The sequence below is a fragment of the Tasmannia lanceolata genome, unplaced genomic scaffold (genome assembly GCF_043159265.1).
Source record: "Tasmannia lanceolata isolate RefF3 unplaced genomic scaffold, GAP_Taslan_0.1 ptg000015l, whole genome shotgun sequence".
NCBI classification, from domain to species: Eukaryota; Viridiplantae; Streptophyta; class Magnoliopsida; order Canellales; family Winteraceae; genus Tasmannia; species Tasmannia lanceolata.
Window position 1 is genome coordinate 33,497,612 of NW_027518692.1, and position 21,816 is coordinate 33,519,427.

Below are 21,816 nucleotides of genomic sequence, written 5' to 3' on the forward strand. Positions count from 1 at the left end.
AACAAGGCAAAATAAAAATAAAAACTCCACTCAAAATCCAATACATTGTTTTCCTGTTTTTAAGCTGCTTCTCACCCTCTCCTCACTCTTACCCTCTCATTTCCCCACCTCACTACTTGATAAACTAAGTCCATGGAAACAAAATTCATGGTTGCCAAACATGGCCTGAGCCTGAGGCTTCATTTTCTATTATTTTCTTTTGCTAAGGCAAAGTGTGAGGAAAATGCAGGAGGGAATATATGTCTTTTATTGTGTGAAATTTTTATACTTTAACACTCCCTCTCACGTGTGACCCTCTATTCAGGGTTGGCCTACACGTGACACATGTGGCCCTTCTTTTGGATTTGGCCGTTGCATGTGGATTTTTGCTATCAAGGAGGTTTAAATTCATGACCTTTGGCTCTGAGGTCATGTGAAACTACCAATTACTCCAAAAGCTTAAGCTGTTGGGGAAGGTGTTGTTAAATCTTTTATACTTTAACATCAAATGCTTGGCCTTGGGACAAGTTACAAATTTACAATCAGTTGGTAGTCTGATAGTACCTCTTCGCTACCAGACTCCTAACAATTGGTAACAAAGCCCACATTCCATGGCTACCAACAGAGATAGAAGACATAGACTCAAGATTGACACACAACAACGTTCTTTTCAAGGAAAACTCCATCATCAATAAGGAGATAAACCAGACCATGAAGCTATCTTAAACCATAGCAGCAATCCGTCGATAGACTGAGTGGATTACGATGTTTGTTTCCTCGATTGAGAGGAAATCCAATCCAAGCCCATTATGTTTGCTTAGTTGATGTTTGTTTCCTCGATTGAGAGGAAATCCAATCCAAGCCCATTATGCTTGCTTAGTTTATCCTCGTTACGTTGTGCAGAACCAACATATCCGGTGTTATTAGTTTACAAGGAAAATCCAATCAATGGTTCCAATGGTATGAACGGACCCAAACCGTCGAACACTTTTGTCATAGTCATCTGTGTCCGACTCGACCCAGCCGAATATGAATTACATGGGGCAAAATTCTTCTTAAAATTACATCTACAGCATGAATTTGAATCTTGCCAAATTCTTGTGGGAACTGAGGATATACTCAAGGCATTTAAGACTCGTGAAAGCCATTATAAGTTTTTAGTAATGCCCTTTGGACTCACCAATGCTCCAACATGCGGCTCACTTACCGTTCTGCCCCACTAAACTAGACTTTACAAGGACATTTGGGACAGTGTTAATTCCATATTTTAGCAAAGCCTCATCCTGCTGAAATACGGCCCTACCAACTTACAAAAAGGATATGATGGTTGTGATTCAAACCATCAATCCTGGTGTTATTTTTGGGGATCCGGGTTGAACTTTACCATCAAATGGGGTCAGGTTCGGGTTTATTCTGATACATGCGTAGATAGGTCCCACTTAGAGTGCAATAAATTGGTTTGGATATCTAGATTGGCGTGTGTTACGTAGTTACCTTATTTTATATTTAGTAAATGGAGATTTGATAGGACTCTTAGCATATTGGCTAGACTCTTAGAATAGCAAGCTATGGAGATTCCAGTTCATTTTTTAGCAAACCCTCAACCGACCCAACCAAAGTTGCACCCCTAATCAACTGGTAGAACATACTTACTGCATCGAAAAATTCAGATTCGAACCGATCTTAGAAGTTTGAAGTACTTGGAACAAAGGGTGACCGCTACAGAGCAGCGAAAATGGATACCAAGTTGTTGGGGGTACGACTATGATTTAGAGTAAAGATAGGCATCCAATTAGAGTTATCTCTCAGCACAACCATCCATTCTTACATTTGTTCAGTTTCTCTGCATTTCTGAAAATGGATTCAAACACGTTAGTTTCCTGCAGATTGGCTGATAACCTCAAAGATGCAATCTGTCAGTGGTGTCAGCGGCATCAATTTTCCAAATCGCTAGGAATAACAGAGGTCCTTTGGTTCCCTCTTCTTACACTCACCAACTTGGATTCTATTGCAGGCAAGAAATCTATCAATCATTCAATCCAAACAGTGGAATTTCATAAATCCCTTGCCATTGAATTTGAATTTATGAATTTTGTCTGCATCACCCTCCTCTTTAGCCCACTTCCAACTCTTCTCCTCTATGTTGGAATCTGTTTCCCACCCAAGAGGTGGTATTCTGTTTTTATTGGAATTTTTTCTATTCTATTTACAGGGAATCGAAATAAAATAGGAATTGAATTAAGATGCCGATTCCGATTCCTTCCTGATTCCGGCAATCCAAACACACCCAAAATGATTCAGCATGTACATTATTTCCAATTCAAAAGGGCTAATTGTAAGTTTTTTGGGTGGTTCTTCTCCCTAGGATTGAGCGGTTGTACGGATGCAAAGAGCCCAGCAAGTGACCAATCACTGCCGGAGCACATTGAGCAGAAGGCAGCGATCGGCGTCGCCCCCTCAGGCAAGAGATTTGGCAAGGCGGTGGCCGGAGAAGAGGTGGAGAATCCATGTAAGAAGGTGAAGATGGAGAATGGTGTGGTGGAGATGGGAAGGAATGTGATGGAAGAGATGCCTTGTGTTTCTACAAGAGGTGGTGGGCCCAATGGGAGGAAGATTGAAGGGTTTTTGTACAGGTATAGAAATGGGGAGGAGGTGAGAATTGTGTGTGTTTGTCATGGAAGCTTTCTCACTCCTGCTGAGTTTGTGAAGCATGCTGGGGGTGGTGATGTTGCACACCCCCTTAGGCATATAGTTGTTACCCCTTCTCCTTCCCTTTTGTAATACTGCTGGGTTTTTTAAGCTGTCCTCCCCCCTCCCCCCTCCCCCCTCCCCCGCTTTTCTTGAAGAAAAAGAAGGAAAGGTATGGGTCAGTACACCTTAACATTTTTTTTCTCTTCAAAAGATTTTTTTTTTTTAATGTAGAGACCTTTGGTTTTTTGAGAAATAGAGAGATGCATCTCTAAATTTGTTATTAGGAAGAATAATGGTAGCTAGACAGAGAGTAAGACCGATATGGGAGAGCCGAACAATGAGAATGTGCCATGTGCGGAAGAAAAAATCCATGGTTTTTCTGGTTGATTTTCCTAAACCAAAGGGCTGGCTTACTTGTGATGTTGGGGTCATGGACCTCATGGTCATTTGTTCGGTCCCTCCTCGGTCTTACCCTAGGTCTCGTTAGCATTATTCTATGAACGTTTGGTTGTGGGGTATTTACCTTGGAGGGTAGTGGGGGTATCGCTAGCATTATTTTACAGTTGTTTGGTTGCAGTTATTTTGACCTTGGAAAGTAGTGTTGTACATAGTAAACGCGGAGGAGAGACCTAGGGTAGTGTTTGACTGTTTGGTGCGTGTGAGAATAGTGGTAGTGTTTGACTGTTTGGTGCTTGTGAGAATAGTGGTGGGGGGGGGTCATTACCAATATAGGGAGGGAAGAGAGAGAGATCCACATGATTTTCTGCAAATATTAAAGATATCCACAGGATTTTCTGCAAATATTAAACTGATTTTGTGCGTTAACACCCTTCAAAAACTTACAATTCCCTTTTTTGGGAAATGTTATCAGCACTATTGTATTTTGATGAGGGCATTCCTCACTTCACTAAAAGTATGGCGCAGTATGGCGTGCACCTATGGTAGGGTTGTAAATGGATATTCGAAAATTCGATTACCGTCCGCATCCGAATCAATTTACAGCGAATATTATCCGAATCCGTTTCAATTGGTTATTATCCGAATCCGTTTATGAGATATCATGCTCTTAACAGATGCGAATTTGGTAAATGGTACATCCGATCCGTTTAACATCTGAGAAGTACATCCTTTTTATTTATTATTAATAAGAGAAAACTGTTGGTGAGCTTAAGCGCATCATTTTTTTTGGTGTGCTTAAGTTGTTATAACGCCTCCCATTGGTGAGCTTAAGCGAGACCCTGCAGGACCCAAACATTTAAACGAATGGGAGGTGTTATAACAACTTAAGCGTACCAAAAAAATGGTGAGCTTAAGCACACCAACAGTTCTCTCTATTAATAATATCATTAATATTTATTTTTAGTAATGACACACTATCTAAATTTTCTTTTTAGAAAAGAAACAAAAAACAAAAAGTGTTTTGCGTGGGAAATGGAGTAATCTCTCATTTTTAAGGGCATTCTTGGAGTTTGACATGGCTTCTTTATGAAGAAACAAATGTGGGCCGTAGGATGAAATAAACAAATGGATGATGGCGATTGAAAGAAGATGATATAGCTTCTAGAGAATTCTAAACTAAAAAGGCCATCTAGGTCATTGATGGAAAATGGACGACTCGGATCAATTTTCCAACTTAGGTTATATAAAAATCCAAAATGCAATTAAAAGAGGGGAATTCTAAGGTTTGCAAGGAGCAGCAAGAGAGGAGAAAGGAAGAGGCCGAAGATTTTGCACGCGAAGTCAACTCAGCATGGGTCACCAACTCAGCATACATGGTAGGTGTAAGACATCTATCATGTGCACTTTAGAATGGGGAGTAATGTTCATCAAAGAAAAAAAAAAGATTTTGCACGTGAAGTCCAGTAAATTTTAAAAAGTATCATGGGCCCACTTCATTCTTGTTGGGTCACAACGTAAATGGATTGTACCTTGAAAAACATTTCCATAGGATGATCCTAACCCTATGATTTTTAGATGGATTGAGCATTATAAAAACCTCAATAGATTGGAGGGCTAAAGGATCATCCTAAGGCGGAGGATTTAAGGGGTACATCCTATATAAGTTGTGGCCGAACAAATGAATGGTCTGGATCATGCTAGATAGCTGTTATCTTCTAATTGTGTGTAATCTTTATTTCATGTCCATCCATCAACGGTTATCCCAAGCAAATAAACGGTCGAGATCATTTAATCAAGTTCTAAGATAAGATTTTGTGGCCATCTTTCTAAAAGAAAGGGAGTGCTGAGGAAGTATCAAGAGGCCATTGGTACTACTTTTTCACAAATTACAGTAAGCAAAGTGATTGCTATAAATCTGAATATAATAATATAAAATATAAAAAGAACAGGATATTGTAAAGGATATTCCATTATCAAGAAAACGTTGATTTTGAGAAAAGTCAATGTTTCAAAGAAAGTCAAGTAGAAAATCAGAGGAAGACGAGAATGGCTTCACTCTGTAAGCACCAAACCTTAATCCCAACTTCTGATTCTTTTCTATCCATGTTTTTCTCTCATTTCCAAGGTTATTTTTTTCATTTTTTGTAGGTTTCTAGTTTGGATTCTTTGATTCTGCCATGGTTTTGGGGATATCTTGTTTTGTTTAGTGGATACTTTGTTTTTTAGCTTTGCTTGCATCTGTAGTTTGATTATCTGAAGCTATTGCTTGATATTTTTTTCCCACTTTAAATTGTTTAAATTTATACTAATAAACTCCAGTCCAATCTAATTGGATTCTGGGTGGAATTTGATTGTAAACTTGCAATCTAAATTTTTATTTAGATTGCAATTTCATTCACAAATTGCACCCAAAATGGAAAAATCCAATTAGATCACACACACACACACTTGAGCACTTTCAATACTAATGTTGCTCTGAACAAAGGGCCCCTGCTTTCATCTAGTTCACACAAATTTGCAATGAGTTGCATATATTTGTCAAAGTTAAATACAAGTGTTTATCATAAATGGCACTCTTTGTTTACTAGAGAGGCGGGATTTCATTTTTAGAATCAGGAGAATCAATGGGTTTATTTGATCTGTGGCAGGGTATATTTCTTTTCTCCTTCTATTACTCATTGGAGGATGTTTTGGAAGGCCTTTCTACCCACTTCCAAGTAAAATGGATTATGAGAATAGACAACCCCTGCAAACATCCCGCCCATACAATATTGCGCATAGAGGTTCAAATGGGGAGATTCCTGAAGAAACTTCTCCTGCATACATGGTAACTTTTGAGTATGCTTTGAGCTTGTTATGTTGATTTAAAAACAATGAGAAATTACATATTTGATCCCATATTTCTTATTTATAAAGGAACAAGGATAGTTTCAAAAGAGAAATCATCTTTGTCGACCTCACAATTGTCAAAACCAACTCCATTGTCAGGAAACAGTTTGCTTTTGCACTGTTATTAAGGGTGATGATTATTTTGATTCAATCATAGAGTTTGTTGTCCTTCTAACCCATAATTTATTTGGGGATGGCAGAGTTAGAACTAAAAATTTTCAGGTATTTGATTGTACTATGATATTCATTGAAGAAGAAAGGTTATGAACGTTTCTTCTATTCTTTGACATGCGAAATCCTTATCTCTAGGTTATGAATGAATGTATGGTTTAGATGTACATATCCTGTATTATTTGTATCTTGCAAGGGTAATTGGGTTATTTTCTTTACTATGTTTACCCTTTAGATGTACATATCCTGTATTATTTGTATCTTGCAAGGGTAATTTGGTTATTTTCTTTACTTTGTTTACTTCATTCTGCCTAGATATTTCTGTTTCATTCCTTTTAGCATACATACACATTGCACGGAAAATCTGAGACATGCTAGTAAAACACAATTTTCTCTTCCTTGGGAGTTTACAAATGCATTGTTGCTTTTTTGGGCTCATCTTTGCCAATGGTAGAATACTCTTTCTGCCATGGGAGTGTGGAAACTAGATGTGTTGGGCTGTATATACTGTCGTATTTTTCTGCGGTTCCTTCCTTAATTTCTATTGATTAGGGACTCTATTCCTTTCTAATGATTTTCTTTTACTAGTATCTATTGGCACCCTTTGTATTATTTTTTAAATATGCTACTGTTATTTAGAAACCAAAGAATAAATAAATAAAGTTTCATGTCATGTACTCACTATGTTCTTTCACTTTTAATTCTTAAATCTTCTTTTGAGAGCTGGGATGGGTCTCTAATATTTTTGGCTGGTTTTTGAAGAGAGCTATTGAAGAGGGTGCAGACTTCATTGAAACCGATATCCTTGCTTCTAAAGATGGTTCACTCGTTTGCTTTCATGATGTTACCCTTGATAATACAACTGATGTTGCGAACCATAAGGAGTTCATTGGTCGTAAGAGAACCTATGAGGTCCAAGGGATGAACATGACTGGATGGTTTGTTGGTAAGAATAAACAGCAACTATTTAGCTGCACTCAATCCATGCTTGGATGATAATTATCGGCCATTACCTGTTTTCCCAAGGATAATACATGGTTTATTGGTATTTGTCATTAATTTTCACTTATTCTGTAAATTGTCAGCTGCCTTCTTTTCAAAGTTGCTATTTGAAAACTTTTCATAGTGCACACCCATGATTTCTTGCAATTATCATACCATTTGTGACGAACCCATACTTACCAGAAACTTCCTAGTTAGATGGGAATCTCGTTTCAGAAGCTAAGTTCTTCTCGCTTCCCACGCTTCATTCCTATTCGTGGTTATGATGTTCAATATTCAAATAGCAGAGACTCACGAAGAAATATTGCGCTATTTACGTGTGAGTGATATTATTGGACCGATCCTTTGGTGGGAAATATTCTTCATTTTAGATAATGAAAGCATTCCTTCCTGCGGATCTTCCTCCAACAGAATCAATGGCATCGGATCTAACTCAACTCTCTCCCTTTCCGGCTTAGCCTACCTTATCTTCTATCCCCCTGGTCGTATTCAAAGGATCTCTTAAGAGTGAAAATATCTCTCCCCTTCTTCTGGCATCACAGCAGGGGAAATGCGCTTCCCTTATGCTTCCTACACATTTCCTCTTCATTAAGAGTACACTTCCTAGTTTTTTCCATCATATAATGCCGCAGGAGTGTATTTAAAAAAGGGTGTATTTAAAACTTAATATTCATCTGAAGTTTCAAATGAAACTTATTCGGATCTTTTTCTAGAAACTTAACACTAAATCTACATGAATAAACATGTGAAACTATAAATACATAAAACTTGTAATTCTAATCAATCGCGACTACTCGTAATATTTACATGCATTAACCCTTCCTCCCAAACCTACTATAACCCTACTCATTTCATACACTTCTTGTTCGCTACAAATAAGGCTTATTACATGCTTCATGTTAACTTTGGTTGGTGCTTCCCACATGTTTCCTCTTTACTTTCTTTAGAACCTTTCGCTTCCCACATTTTCTCTTTTCTAAACCTCGTTTCCCGCTTTCACTCCTCGCACTCAATTCCCACTGCCAAATATGGTCGAACCAAACTTGACTTGTGTGGTTTATAGTTATCACCTCCGTTGTATATAAGAGTCATCTAGCCGTGGTCCCTTGTTAGTTGTTACTTCAACCCTCTCACTGGGACGGAAACAATTGGTTGGTGCCCTCATGCCGCTAGGTCTTTCCAGGCTACCTTGCTTACAGTCTATTCTTTGGTCTTAATTATATTCAGTTCATCGCTGGTATATTTTTTCAACTCTATTCATTCTCCATTTGATTGTTTTGAAAAAAATGGGTGTATGGAAGTAAATCCGTTATGTTCCACTACTGTGGTTAATCTGTGCCTATACTTCATTGTATTATCCTATGGCTATCTTAACAATTTGGGAAGGGGTGGTCCTACTATTTCTACTATAACTTGACGAACCTCTGTTTGCTGTATTATCCTGCTGGCTATCATATTAACTTGGGAAGGGAGTGACCCAGTTATCCGTATAATAACTGGACAGAGTTAAGCTGTGTTTATAATGACATTCCTTTTGATGCGTATTTGGTGTCTCTGGCATAAGAATATTATGATTATCAATTCAATATAAAAAGGCTGAGTGGAATGTAATATTGTAAATTTGTAATCCCAAGCCTGTCAATAATTCGATGTTTGATGGTGTTTGGTTATCACCATTCCAGTAGCAGGCCTTATATGTTATACTTAAACTATTGGAGGTAAGACTCAAATATAAACAGGCCTTCTGCTTATACATCAACAATTTTTCATGGGTATCAAATCTATTGATAGAAGTGAAAACTGTGAAGTGACCAATTACTCCAAAAGCTTAAGCTATTGGAGATGGTGTTATTTAAGCTTTTATACTTTAACTCCCCCTCACGCGTGGTCCCTCTTTTTAGGGTTGGCGTACATGTGGCACGTGAGGCCCCTCTTTTGGGTTAGCCATTAAATGTGGATTTTTAATATCAAGGAGTTTTTGAACTCAGGAGCTTTACTCTGATACCATGTGAAACAACCAATTACCCCAAAAACTTAAGCTATTGGAGATGGTGTCATTTAAGGTTTATATTAAAAAAAATGATCTTGCCAAACCTTGTCTAACTTAAATTTTTCCCTGTATGAGAGGAATCTCGTAATCCTTTCTGTAAGCTGCTAAGAAAATTCAACACAAGCTCAAATGGATTAGTGAGAATTGGTGCATAGTATCAAGTCCAAGCTTCCATGTTAGTCTACTATACTTCTTTGTTTTTCTGAGTTCTTTTTATTCGTTTTTTAGTAATACCTAGCAGTCAAACCCAGCTCAGAAATTTGAAGAGTCTTTATAATCAACCTGATAGGCATAAACAACAATTGAAAGAATGAGAGTGGAGGTTAGAACATAACATCACACATACCAGGCCATTCTTATAGAGGAAGAGTTCTAATAACACAATTGAATAATTGAAAAGTGATTCCCAACCGCTTATAGAAAAGATGGAAGGGCTCTAAACACAAATTTCAAAGATGTCAAACTAAACTTTTCACTTGCTAACCTAAATACAAGAAAAGACATAAGATAAAACACAGAGATTTAACAAAATCTAGGACAATACTAAACTATGTAGCATTCACATCTTTAACTCTCCCCTCTAAAATAATTAATGTTCTGAGGTCTTTCCGTCTTCAATAGAAGCTGATCTAGATCCAATGTAGTTATTTATCACAATCTACCACTCAATTAAGCAAAAATTTGCATAGATTAGATAAGCACCAATGAGTAAGGAAAAATTAGTGTACCAAAAAAAATCCGATTTCCTTCTCGAAAAAGATCAACCACGAATTGCAGCAAACAGGAAAATAAAGTGAGAAACACAATAACACAATGCAATGCAAGAAGACAAGATTTATGTGGTTCGGCAGTGTGCGTGCGTCCACTGAAGAAGATTTCCACTATTTCAGTCTAGGGTTACAAACTCTCTTCTTCTTGGCCAAGAAAACCAAAGAAAACTTACTTCCCGTGACCCTAACATATGGCTTATATATCAGCGCTGCTACATAGAGAAAATTACCGAAATACCCTTTGGTGTAAACCCATAAACTAAATTTACCTTTCGGGACTCTGCCCCGGAAACCCCGGCAGAGGCGCACTGCTCCCTATACCCCAACTCGACCCGCATGTGCGTTGCGCACATTAGTCCATCAGGTGTCATGTATAATGCCAGAACACAAGACATCTGCACAACAAAGTACACAACATAACCTGAATATTCGATAAAAAATGAGATTCTTAAGATACAAAAATACACCAGCAATAGATCGGCATGATGAACAGAAACTAAACAAGCACAAATCATGAATGAACCTCCCTCATTTATCTGTAAACTTCAAAACCAATGTTGCAGTTCTTGCGAATGCAAATAGCCGTGGGCCGGTGCCAAACCAGGAAAGTGATCAAATTAATGTATGCTCATCATGTCCAACACGTGAATCACAAATACTCCGAAAGAGCAGATGTTACTTTTAAAATAAAAGAAGAAGAAGAGAGGGAACTGAAAATTCTTGAAATTTCTCCAAATTGGTTCTAGAGATTAACTATTTTGGGTTTGCATCTCTTAATAGGTAGCATGTGCTGTAATAATCTGAATCTCTGTATTTTTTGTGCATAGATCATGTTTTTATGCACATGATCTTATTACCATTCAGCCTATAATTATCATTTTGCAGACATCACTCTTATACCCTTCTGTTATTCATGTTAGACAATACTCTATACATTTTGAAGCGTAAATGACAGTCTGTTCTACTATGCTCTTAGCCTAAAAGAATTATAAAATAAAGATTGAGCCCCAATAGGGCCCTGATTTTTACATTAACTGAAGCTTATGGTGATTATGTGCAGTTGACTTCACACTAAAAGAACTAAAATCATTACGGGTGAAGCAGAGGTACGAGTTCCGGGATCAACAATATAATGGTCAGTTTCTGTCTAGGACAATTTTTTGGACTTGCCTTTTTCTAGCTTTATTGAGCTTTACATTTTCTAGTATTTACACTATTATTGGTCTTTATTTGACAGTCCAGTGGCTTGTTGTTTTGCTGATATCATGAGAAAATGCTTTATTTACTAAGATTCAAGTCTGATGCATCAAAGACAATGATTCAGGCATGGCTAGATAATCCTCCTAGCCATATTTTTTTAATATATATAGCTGGGATAGAAACCTGGGGTACCTTCTGATTGTGATGTTTGATACCTTCAAAATTGAGCTAGGGTTTCCAACCCACCCGACCAATTTTTACTTGCTAGAAGCCAGTACTTATTTAGTAACTGTGTGCTTTAAATGTAAAATGACCATTGCCATGTTGATGATCTCTTTCTACCAACCATCACAAAATGGAATTGACATTATGTATGATTTTACAATGTGGTTATTGTCAAAGATAAGCGGCAACATCTATGCGTATGTATGTATAAAAGACTGACCATCTGGATATGTCTTTTGTTTCACATTTTTCACACTTTAACTTTTGTTTCGAATTTTTGCCCTTTAATAAAAGTCTTTGCATCTGGTAAAGTAAACAGATGGAAGAAATCCTAGAGGAGAACATCTGGGTACTGAGATTGATTTAGAGAAGAAGCAATAGGAGGAAATGAATCAAAGCGGAGAAAGAGAATAGAGGGCATGTAGTTGTAGGGTTTGAGAGTGCAAATCCCATGATCCCACAAGATGTCTTATATAGTAATGCACTTATGAGTCCTTACAAATTTTCCTACTAGGGCATCCATTTTGATCGGCCCCACCTCAATGACTCACTAATATCAGAAAATACATTTGAAAAGCTATACAAAAGCCACGCAAACTTCCCATCTCTTAACACCCCTCAAGTTGGATCATAGATATCATCCATGCACATCTTGGAACAAATACTGCCTAACCGACTCCGATCAAGTGGCTTCGTGAATGTATCTACCAACTAATCTTTAGACCTCATTTATGGATTATATATTAATTTGCTCATTGTCTTCCTGTGAAAAAAATGGAAATCTACTTCAATATACTTAGCTATCTCGTGGATCACTAGATTACTAGCAATATATGTAGCTGACTGGTTATCACATATCACTTTATTTTTATTTTTTGAAAGTTATCACATATCACTTTATTGGCTTGTCAACCTCAACCCATCTCTTTTAGTTGATTCTTGAACCACATTAAATGACATAATTTTAGCCATTGCACAATGCCCAGCCTTTTCACTTGAGCATACAACTACATAGCTTCTTGGCATGCCAAGTAACAAGGTTGTCACCAACAAAAGTACTACACCGGATAGTACAATGTTTGTCAAAAGGCGATCCTTTCCAATCTGTGTCAGAAAAACTTTCTAAGTAAGACATTTTTCTTAAAAACAGTTCCTCCAGTGCCCTCTTTAAGTACTACAGAATATGTTGAGTTTTCTTGGCTGACAAGGAGAGTTTGTAATCCTAAACCAAAATAGTGAAACTCTTCTGCCGTGGACATAGCCACACTGCCGAACCACGTAAATCTTGTGTTTTTTTTTCTTTTTCTTTTTCTTTTGCGATTGTGTTTCTTGCATCTCTTCTTGCCGTACATTGTGTTTGATCCTACTCTGAGAGATTGAAGATCTCTCGGTTTTCTACAGGTTTTGGTCTTGGATTGTTCTAATTCCCTGGATTGTTCAAGAAAGGGGACTCGTATGCATGGATTTAAATTTCGGTCTCGGTTTCGGTTTCCAGTTGAAACTGAAATTCTGAAATCCGGTAATAAAAAAGTATTATTTTTTTAATTCCACAGAAATTTTGGAATAATACTAAATTTTTTTTAAAAAAAAATCAAAATTTCAAAATTTCGGCCATTTCGCAAAATTCCGGTTTCAGTCCCAACCGAAATCCGAAAATTTCGGATTTCGGCCGAAATTTAAAACCATGCTGCTATTTAAGATTTCTTGGGATTTATGGGACTGAGAGATGGTCGATGGAATAGGGATTGGAATAAGGTTTTTTTGGTAGAGGATGCAGACACTGGATGTAGGTATTTTGGGACTGAGGAGGGTCGAAGCAAGCCCAGGGTCAGCCGTGTTGCAAGGTTAATGGATTGGTTTACTTGCACAATAAACACAAGTTGAAGCTGATGGATTCAAGAACTGAAAACAAGGGATATAAATCAAATGATAAGAGAAAGTACAAACCTAGAATCACTCTAGTGTTCGTAGGAGTCACACCTAGGGCAGAGCATCACACTCCAAACTCCAAAGTATAAGGTCTGTACCAAGCAAGCTGAATATCATAAAATTCTAAAGGCCTTGCATATTTATATGCAAAGCAAACCCCATGAAAATTTGGTTGTGGGCTCTTAGGATTCTAGTCTTATTCCCACTTCAAAGTTTAAAGACCAATCTCAAGCTGCCACATAGACAAGACTTTGACTCTTATTCACCGAAATCTTGGACTCCTTATTTGACTAAACACGTAAAAAGTAAAAACAAAACTTTAAATAATATTAATAGGATTCTAGCCCCTAAAAAATTTGAACTCTCCCTCATATCGCAAGTGTTTTATGGGACCTCTTGGGTCACTTAAATGACTCAAGTGAATTAAACATGTGTGGGCCCTCTTGGTTCACTTAAATGACTTAAGTGAATTAAAAATAAAAGACCAAATAAGACCAAACTACTCTTACAACTAAAAGGCAAGACAAATGTCCCCATTATCTAGGGAATCACCCCACCCTCTCCCATCATTCTCATGCCAAGCCAAGTCAAGACAAGGTCTTTGGAGTTGAGTCCTTGTTGTCTCCTTTGGTACACTTAAAGGCGCTGCTTTAGATTCCTATCATTGCCATTTACACATAAGCAATTTAATTCCAAGGAAAGAAACTGCCTGAAACTATCTTACGATACATCAAGGAAGGTTTAACAGTGACATGCTATGATACGTGGTAAAATCTACTAACATAGTCCTTGTGTTGTTGTTGATGTTAGATATGGGCATCTTCTCATGTGATTTGCTTTTGCTCCACGCATTGTGTACAGAAAACCTTTGTTCTTCATTAGCCGCTTAAAACTAGTTTTATGCCTTCCCTTCTACCTGATTGAATAACACCAGATGACAGTCTCTCATTCAAACGTGTCATGCAGGGAAATTCACAATTATTACATTTGATGAATTCATTTCAATTGCGTTGGATGCCCCCAGAGTTGTTGGGATCTATCCAGAGATTAAGAGCCCAGTTTTCATCAATCAGCATGTAAGTGATTTTTCCTTGCTATTTGTTGCTTGAAATAGTTAGTAATGGAATGTACACTTCATGATTAGCCAATTCTTAAATGAGGAAGGGACTACATTGTGGTTTATACTTCGTTGTATACCCTTACTGTATTAGCAAATGGTTTGCCTCTCCCCATCAAATCTTGTAGCTTTTGGACAACATTTCAATACATGCAGTTGAGGATGTTACTTTCGACAGGTCAAATGGAGTGATGGAAAGAAGTTTGAAGACAAGTTTGTAGAGAAACTTCTGGACTATGGATACAAAGGTGCCTATATGTCAAAAGATTGGCTAAAGAAACCAGTATTTATCCAGTCGTTTGCTCCAACCTCACTTATATATATTTCAAACCTGACGGATTCGCCCAAAATCTTCTTAATCGATGATGTAACAGTGCCAACTCAAGATACAAATCAGGTTCATCTCTTCCCCCTTATATTGTTTCTTGTTAACTTATATTACCTACTCCTAACAGATAAGAGCAATGATTTGAATGGAATTTGCCTAGTCCTAACAGATAAGAGGAATGAATGGAATTTGATAATTTATTTTGGAGCCTGACTACATTCTGATATTTTTTACATCCTGCCTGATAAGAGTTTAATCAAGTTAGTGTGCATGTGATACTTGGACTCTTGGGAGTCATTATCCAATTTAGCTAGAAAGACCAAAGTTTCTTTCCTTGTAATAATAAAAGTGGGATTTTTTTTCTCGCAGTACAGATTTGTCTTTGGCTCTCTATTTCTTAGGGCATCATATTTATATGGATGGTTATGAAAACATATACAACCTCATATTAAATAAACTAGTGAGACAATATCATTTGCATTTATGAAATAAAATATCTAATGTCCAAAGTAGTTAGAGATGTTGGATGAACCCCAATATATAGGTCATATGGTAAAGCGGTGTCAGATTCTCTATGGGGAAAGAATATTTTCTCTCCCATACACGCGCGCGAGAGTTATCTGTACATTGAAACCAGAAAGCACTGCAAATCTGGTTTAAATACAATATCATTTTTGAAGTAGAAGCAGTGTCCTTGATCTGAGTCATGAAAAGACTGCTAAGATGAACAAGGGAGGAAAAAGAATAGAGATAAATAAAAGGTAATGCCCCGTTCATTTAAGATTATGACAACCTATTGTGAGTGCCAAACTGATTATTGGACTCAAAATTAGACTTAAATTTGAGTCCAATAATCGGTTTATCACTCACAACGGTTGTCATAATCTTAAACAAACAGGGCCTAAGTGGAGAGAAATCGTGAGCTATTCCTATTGTGGCAATTCTTTTTTATTAGACCCTTAAGTTGCTTCACCATTCAAAAAAACCCTTAAGTGGCTTCTAAAGCAAATTACGTATGAAATTAAAAATAGCAATATGGTATGTGCTTCATGAACACTCCCCTTCAAGCTTGGGAAAGATGTCCATCAATCATTTGCGACTTGGAAGAGTAAGAAGCTGATTTCTCGTAAGAGACTTAGTGAACACATCAGCTAATTGACACCTATTGAATGTAAAGAGTAGCGATCGATATAGTTTTAAATTTCCACTGAAACCGACACGAAACAATAAAAAAAATTCGTTTACATCCCTACCAAAAAACATACCGAAACCAAGATTGTTCCATTAAATAATTTGACATTCATTCCATTTAGCCTAACTGTATTGATTTGAAAGTAGGATTTTTCATATGATTAGAACTAAAAAGTCCCCATTCCTTGACACCCAATGGTCATATTTGATGATTGTTCTTCAGCCATTAAATATCAAACACTTCACCGCACAAACCATAAACATCATACTAGACATCACAAACTAGAGAGAAGATGCTCTACAAGTCATACAACATAGGATTTCTAAAGCCTAACTGCAACCTTCAAAACTTAAAGGAGGGCAGCAATAATGGGGATGGAGAATCAACACATCTCCAATAATAATCCTCCAATCTTCCCAAAGTCACGTCCTATATCGCCCAGACAATGGTATGATCCTATCAGATTCATCGATGCATGCATGAGAGATCTAAATCTGAAGATCGTCACCAAACTTTTGTTTCCCAAAAAGAAAAAAAGAAAAAAACTGGGTTTTCCAATCAACCCCTTAAATTTTGCCCAAAAAAAAAAAACAATAATATGTATTTTAATAATCACCTAAATAAGGATCTTTTATATGATCAAAGGCTTGGATGGGATTAAAAGGTGTCTAGGAGCTGTACGGTTGATGTTGTCAATCACACGGCCATACGGACACAAGTGGATAAATACCTTTTCTTCAATCCAATCAATAAGAACCATACGAAATTTAGAGAGGAGAGATACCGTCCGTGGAGACCGAGAATATGAATTCTTGGGTCTCAGACAGGCTCTGAGACCATGGTAAGAGAGAGAGAGAGAGAGAGAGAGAGTTCATATGTAAAAGCATGCAAAAGTGTCATGTCTACCTCTATCGGCTATGTTGTCTCATCTCATAATTTTACTTGGTTGCTGTTGCGACTATATTGTTTATATTATTGCCATTATTATTTACACTTGATCAAAATTTTATTTGTCTAACATTTGCTTATGAAAATTCCTATGGGTAACATGCAGTCATATTGGGAAATTACTTCAGACAGTTACTTCGAATTCATAAAGGAGTATGTGGTGGGCATTGGCCCATGGAAAGATACATTAGTGGGTACACAGAACAATTATTTGTTGACACCCACAGACCTTGTTGCCCGAGCTCATGCCAAGGACCTACAGGTATTTTATCTTGCTCTCTTGGCATTGTATGTAATAGTGTGTTACATACCTAGTTGCGCATACAGAAAAGAAGAAACCTTCATTTTTGCATGCACCCATATTAGGTAGATATTAAGCTATACATCAGATGCGAATAAGATCACTGGCTACTTCTAAACATTAGTTGAAATTGATGAAAATCTGAATAGAGCTAAGACCCTTTTTGTGCTGGTGTTGATCAGCTAACTATTAAGATTGGGTGTTCCTTTCCTCTAGTCCAGAGGATATCTTGGGGAGCATAATACTAGTTTTGTGCTGTCTTTAGTTTTGTAGTTATTCTCAAAAAGAACAAAAAAAGGCCCTTTTTGAAGATGAAATACTTGTTCCTGGATGATGCCCTTTTTGAAGATGAACAAAAAAAGGCACAAAAAAAAGCATTACGATACTGAAATGTTTTAATTTTGCATTCACTCAGACCAAAGCCAGCCATTTCATCCCTTCTATCACTTTTTTTTAAAGAAGAGTACTTTTTTGAAGGGCCTTATCATATTTCATTGAATCAAAGCACAAACCACATACATATGTCAGTTCTCATTGATGTCAAAATTAGCATATCATAGACCCAATGGTACAATATGTAATAACTTGATCAGATCATGGCGGTCTCATCTCACTCCCACTATTAAAACTCTTCTCATTCAAAGAAGCACCAATTTACCAAGTCCATGTAATGCACACCGAATTCTGGACCACTCTTTATGAGTCATTTATTAACTCCCCCGAGTCGACTTGGCTATGACCCTACTGAGTCAATAAAAAACTCGTCTTGCATGTCAATAAGAATCTTGCTGCATCAATCATTAACTCACTCGAATCAATATTATCTTTTACCTTGGGTGATCCAAGTAAGAGTTTTCAAACATGGCTCTGCACTGATTGAGTTGAGTGGCTAATTTAGGATTTTTTTCTATTAATTCCATCAGGAATGTGATAAATTGCAGACTATGTAGATTGAATTGAGCATGTACTAGGTAGTGATGAGTATGAATATGATTTCCTAGCCCTAAACCATATAAAGCCTTCATATGCTCTATCTCACAAATATCATTCTCGGGAATTTCCCAGCAAGGGAAAATCTCAGGATATATTAATTTTATTTTTAATTTTTGGGGTTTATATTGGGAAAATTGATAAAATAAAAATATTTAAAAATATAAGCATTAAGAAAATAAAATAAAATATCATAAAAATATCACGACGTTATTGTGATATTATTGCGATAAATGAAAATATCGCTATATTTTTTTAAATTCTCGAGATTATTTCGGGATTTTGTAGTTTTATCAAAATATCACGATAAAATCGCTATATTTTGAAAATATCAGAGATATTTGTGACATAGCATATGCTTCATGTGCATCAAATCACAGTCACATCCACGGCATTGGTATTTTCCAATGTATTCTGTCTGTGGATCCGTTTTCTTGTCAGAGTTTCCTTTTCCTTTTAGTTCTATTATTCTGAATTGTAGGGCTCTTATCTGCAAGAGATTTATCATCTTTCTATGATTTTTTTCTTATGTTCTTATGACTCTTTCAGGTTCATCCATACACATACAGGAATGAGAACATGTGCTTACACTGGAACTTTCACCAGGACCCATATGCAGAATTTGATTACTGGATAAACACCATTGGAGTCGATGGGCTTTTCACTGATTTTACAGGAAGCCTCCATCACTTTCAGAATTGGAACAAACCAGCAAAGGATGATAAAGATGCATCTGATTTATTGCGTAAGATTTTATTGATGATCAACTCCTACAAAAAGGTATGAGGACTATTTTTTATTCCTTTTAGATTTTTTAAGAATAGGTTAAGAATACTGTTCTCCAGAGCTCAATGTTCACTTTGGGGTCTTTAAAATGATGTTTCTCTTTCTAGTATTATTATCTGAACATTGGCTATTTATTGCCAATTATGCAATAAAATCATAAAAATTCAACCAAAATTGCTGCTTGGGAGTTTGCTATTTTTTTTTACTACCTCAGTTACTGATTTCGTCTGCTAATGGCATTGTTTTAAAAGGCTTTTACCTATAACCACAATATCAGACTACACAAATGCGGGCAAAAATGCAACCACAGTTTCTGTTATTTGCTAGGAAACAAAGGAAGGCTATTTAGGATGATGTGATATGTCTCCCTTGTGTGTATGTATCATGGCTTGGGAGATTGCCATGCCTCCCATAGCAAGTTACTTTGAAAAAAAAATTGTCGTAATAGATTGACCAAAATATCCCCATTCCAGGGATAAATTTTCATAGGGTTCATTGCTTACATTAGTGGTTTTGGGAGCCAGATGAGGCTACTGATGACTCTAATGTCACCCCCTTGACCAATATGGTGCTGAAAAAGAGTGGCCGATAAAAATGACATAGAAACAGTTTGCAGAATGGATAAAAATGGCCAGAGTTTCACTGATGGGAAATGGTCTAAATCAGACAGAAAAAGTAATCTAAAACCTATCTTAATATAAACCTTAAATGTTGCGGTACTCGTTTATTACCCTAAATGTGGAACTTGCAGTACTCATCTCTATCCCTTAAGGTGAAACCACAAACATGTCAACCCAATGCGATAGCCATATAACATAGATAATATTGTAAACTAGTTCTATATTCATTCATTACCGAAAGGAAGTAAGGTCTGTGATATAACATATGTAACACCTTAAATCCTCCCCGACCCAATTATTGATTTGTCTGAGTCAACTCCCTTTTACTCTGGTCTAGTTCTTGTCTGAGACCGAGTTTTTCTCTCTCAAGTCAGTCAAAACTCATGTGACTGACTCGCACATGAGTTAATGAAAAATCGACCACGCCAATCATTGACTCGCCTGAATTGATTTCATTTTACCTTGGCCAATTTCTCTTCCGAGTCCAAGTTTTATTACACTGATATATAATGTGTCTATATTTGAAAGATTAGTTATATTTCCATTGACAACCAACTTAGAAATAGGGTCCACGACATCGATATACAATGTGTCTATATCTGAAAGATCAGTTTTATTAACATTGATGACCAAGTAGAAATAGGGGTTGATTGTATATTTATATATCCAAGAAGAGAAAAAAAATCACAGAAACAAGCCCAAATTCATTACTATAAAACAAAATAAGGCATTGTAGTCCTAATCCCGTAGAAGTTGATCAATCACTGTTTCAAGAACAATAAATAGAAAGGAAATTTGTTTGATGGTTTGTATCCGATAACAGCATTGACAGTGATGATGATGAAGATGCCGATGAAGTCGCAACGGGTTCTTTAGGCAGTGGTGACAAGGAGAATTATCCGATTGAATTCATGAAAATCCACCATCTCTCTCTACGAGCTTGTTGAATTTCACTTGTTTTTTTTTGACAATTATTCTATGTACTTTTTTTGCTTCTTAGTTGGCTATATAATTTAAGGGTGTTCTCATCGTTTCACTTGTAAGGAGAAGAAACTCATAGAACAGAAACATGCCTTTTTCGTTTTTATATTAGTAAATAGAGGATAAATATTTCCTTCAAAATGTATTCAAACGGAAGAAAAAATGTTGTCTGTAGTGTTTGACTATTAACTAAGTACAGGTTTATTTCTTGGAAAAATTACAAAATACTCCATAGATTAAAATTTATCAACAAAAATCTGCTAATTTTTTGATAATTACTAGACCAATTGCCAAATCACTTGTGAAACTAACAAAAGAGGAGACCATGATATTGTGGCTTGGCAGTAATTTGGTGCTTTTATAGAAAATATGTTCTAATAAGGCAACCATGAATTTTTTTTCCATGGAAAATTAGCGTACCCACTGGTGAGGAAGGGCGGGAGAGGAAAAAGACCTGAGAGGGATTTGAGTGAGGTGAGGATACATTGTTTTCCTGTTTTTAAGCTGCTTCTCACCCTCTCCTCACTCTTACCCTCTCATTTCCCCACCTCACTACTTCATAAACGAAGTCCATGGAAACAAAATTCATGGTTGCCAAACATGACCTGAGCCTGAGGCTTCATTTTCTATTATTTTCTTTTGCTAAGGCAAAGTGTGAGGAAAATGCAGGAGGGAATATATGTCTTTTATTGTGTGAAATTTTTATACTTTTAACACTCCCTGTAACGTGTGACCCTCTATTCAGGGTTGGCCTACACGTGGCACATGTGGCCCTTCTTTTGGATTTGGCCATTGCATATGGATTTTTGCTATCAAGAGGTTTAAATTCATGACCTTTGGCTCTGATGCCATGTGAAACTACCAATTACTCCAAAAGCTTAACCTGTTGTTAATCTTTTATACTTTAACATCAAATGCATTACAAATTTACAATCAGTTGGTAGTCTGATAGCACCTCTTCGCTACCAGACTCCTAACAATTGGTAACAAAGCCCACATTCCATGGCTACCAACAGAGATAGAAGATATAGACTCAAGATTGACACACAACAACGTTCTTTTCAAGGAAAACTCCAACATCAATAAGGAGATAAACCAGACCATGAAGCTATCTTAAACCATAGCAGCAATCCGTCGATAGACTGAGTGGATTACGATGTTTGTTTCCTCGATTGAGAGGAAATCCAATCCAAGCCCATTATGTTTGCTTAGTTGATGTTTGTTTCCTCGATTGAGAGGAAATCCAAT

The 21,816-nt window shown here is 36.8% G+C and overlaps 1 protein-coding gene across 4 annotated transcripts; it reads left to right on the top strand.

The window, feature by feature from the left end:
• The first annotated feature begins 1,821 nt into the window (after nucleotides 1-1,821).
• LOC143846705 (glycerophosphodiester phosphodiesterase GDPD6-like) lies at nucleotides 1,822-20,709 on the top strand. 4 transcript variants are annotated; one of them, XM_077355214.1, is made up of 9 exons: nucleotides 1,822-1,993; nucleotides 5,718-5,896; nucleotides 6,892-7,075; nucleotides 11,012-11,086; nucleotides 14,272-14,381; nucleotides 14,601-14,819; nucleotides 16,997-17,152; nucleotides 18,731-18,961; nucleotides 20,411-20,709. In XM_077355214.1, exons 1-9 carry the CDS (start codon nucleotides 1,837-1,839, stop codon nucleotides 20,414-20,416), a joined length of 1,317 nt encoding a protein of 438 aa, XP_077211329.1. In that variant the 5' UTR covers nucleotides 1,822-1,836; the 3' UTR covers nucleotides 20,417-20,709. The 4 variants fall into 4 exon arrangements, with proteins under 4 accessions (XP_077211329.1, XP_077211331.1, XP_077211330.1 ...); XM_077355216.1 differs by lacking the exon at nucleotides 1,822-1,993 and adding an exon at nucleotides 2,333-2,612; XM_077355215.1 differs by lacking the exon at nucleotides 1,822-1,993 and adding an exon at nucleotides 4,940-5,194.
• Nucleotides 20,710-21,816: the final 1,107 nt, after the last annotated feature.